This window comes from Sinocyclocheilus grahami, unplaced genomic scaffold (assembly GCF_001515645.1).
Source record: "Sinocyclocheilus grahami isolate Dianchi unplaced genomic scaffold, SAMN03320097.WGS_v1.1 scaffold466.1, whole genome shotgun sequence".
NCBI classification, from domain to species: Eukaryota; Metazoa; Chordata; class Actinopteri; order Cypriniformes; family Cyprinidae; genus Sinocyclocheilus; species Sinocyclocheilus grahami.
The window spans coordinates 923,620-924,556 of NW_015505645.1; the positions used below are offsets into that span (position 1 = coordinate 923,620).

The 937-nt window shown below is 33.8% G+C and overlaps 1 protein-coding gene across 1 annotated transcript in view; it reads right to left on the bottom strand.

Moving 5' to 3' along the window:
* The window catches only part of LOC107553183 (nesprin-2-like), a 91,894-nt gene that overhangs the window by 88,129 nt on the left and 2,828 nt on the right, over positions 1-937 (bottom strand). The window contains 1 exon segment of the mRNA XM_016235316.1: positions 184-245. Within this exon segment, the coding sequence (XP_016090802.1) occupies positions 184-245 (62 nt within the window).

Genomic DNA, 937 nt, shown 5'->3' on the forward strand with positions numbered 1-937 from the left:
AAAAAAAAAAAAAAAACTCTCCATGTCCGTCATTTATCTGTAATTTAGTTGCCGATTCTGATGTCATTGTTATTTACTGTAAATACACATGATTAAAAATAATGCAAGTGAAGTTTATGATGATTCAAATAAACACAACATCATTGTTATAGCTTTTCTAAATCAGGTTTAGCTGACCCTCACCTTAGACAGCTGGGCATTGATCCAGTTGGTGAAGGTTCTCTTCTGAATTTGCTCCTGCTCAACTGAAGGCGAAACAGACAGGAGAACATCATGAAAACCAGCATGTAGAAATATAGTGAGGGAACACACCTCATACAATTACACACACATGATCTTCAGGATTGAATCACTATGTGCCGTGTTTCAGTTCAATTCAAACAATGTCTAAGAATAGATCTTATAAACGCATGAGCAAGAAACAGGTGCATTTGTATTCAACCAACGATAACATTTTGGAGGGTATAATGACACTAGTCAGGTTTGTCTTTGTCAATTTTAATACAAAAATGTGTACCTTTTACCCTAATTACATTTTAACCCAAATTCTTTTCACCCCAATTAAATTAAATTTAAATAACATGTTTTAATCTGTAGAATAAACATGTATTTAAACAATGGGGAAAGAAAATTAGTTTGAGAGCAAATTCATTCATTTATTCATACCAACTTCTAAATAATTTGTGTGCGCTCCACATGAAACACAATACAGACCTAAAACTTGTAGTCACATCAAATAGAGCGCCATTTATGTTTACCTTTATAAAGTCCCACAAAGTCAATGAGCTCATTGGCTGTGTGAAGATTGAAGAATATCTTTCTCCTCCAAGCTCTCTAACTCTACTTCTTCCATTCTTCTTCTTGAACAAGGACCCTAAAATCTCTCACAATATGACCAAGTCTACACAGAACAGCTTTTACTAATACAGTTTTCTCA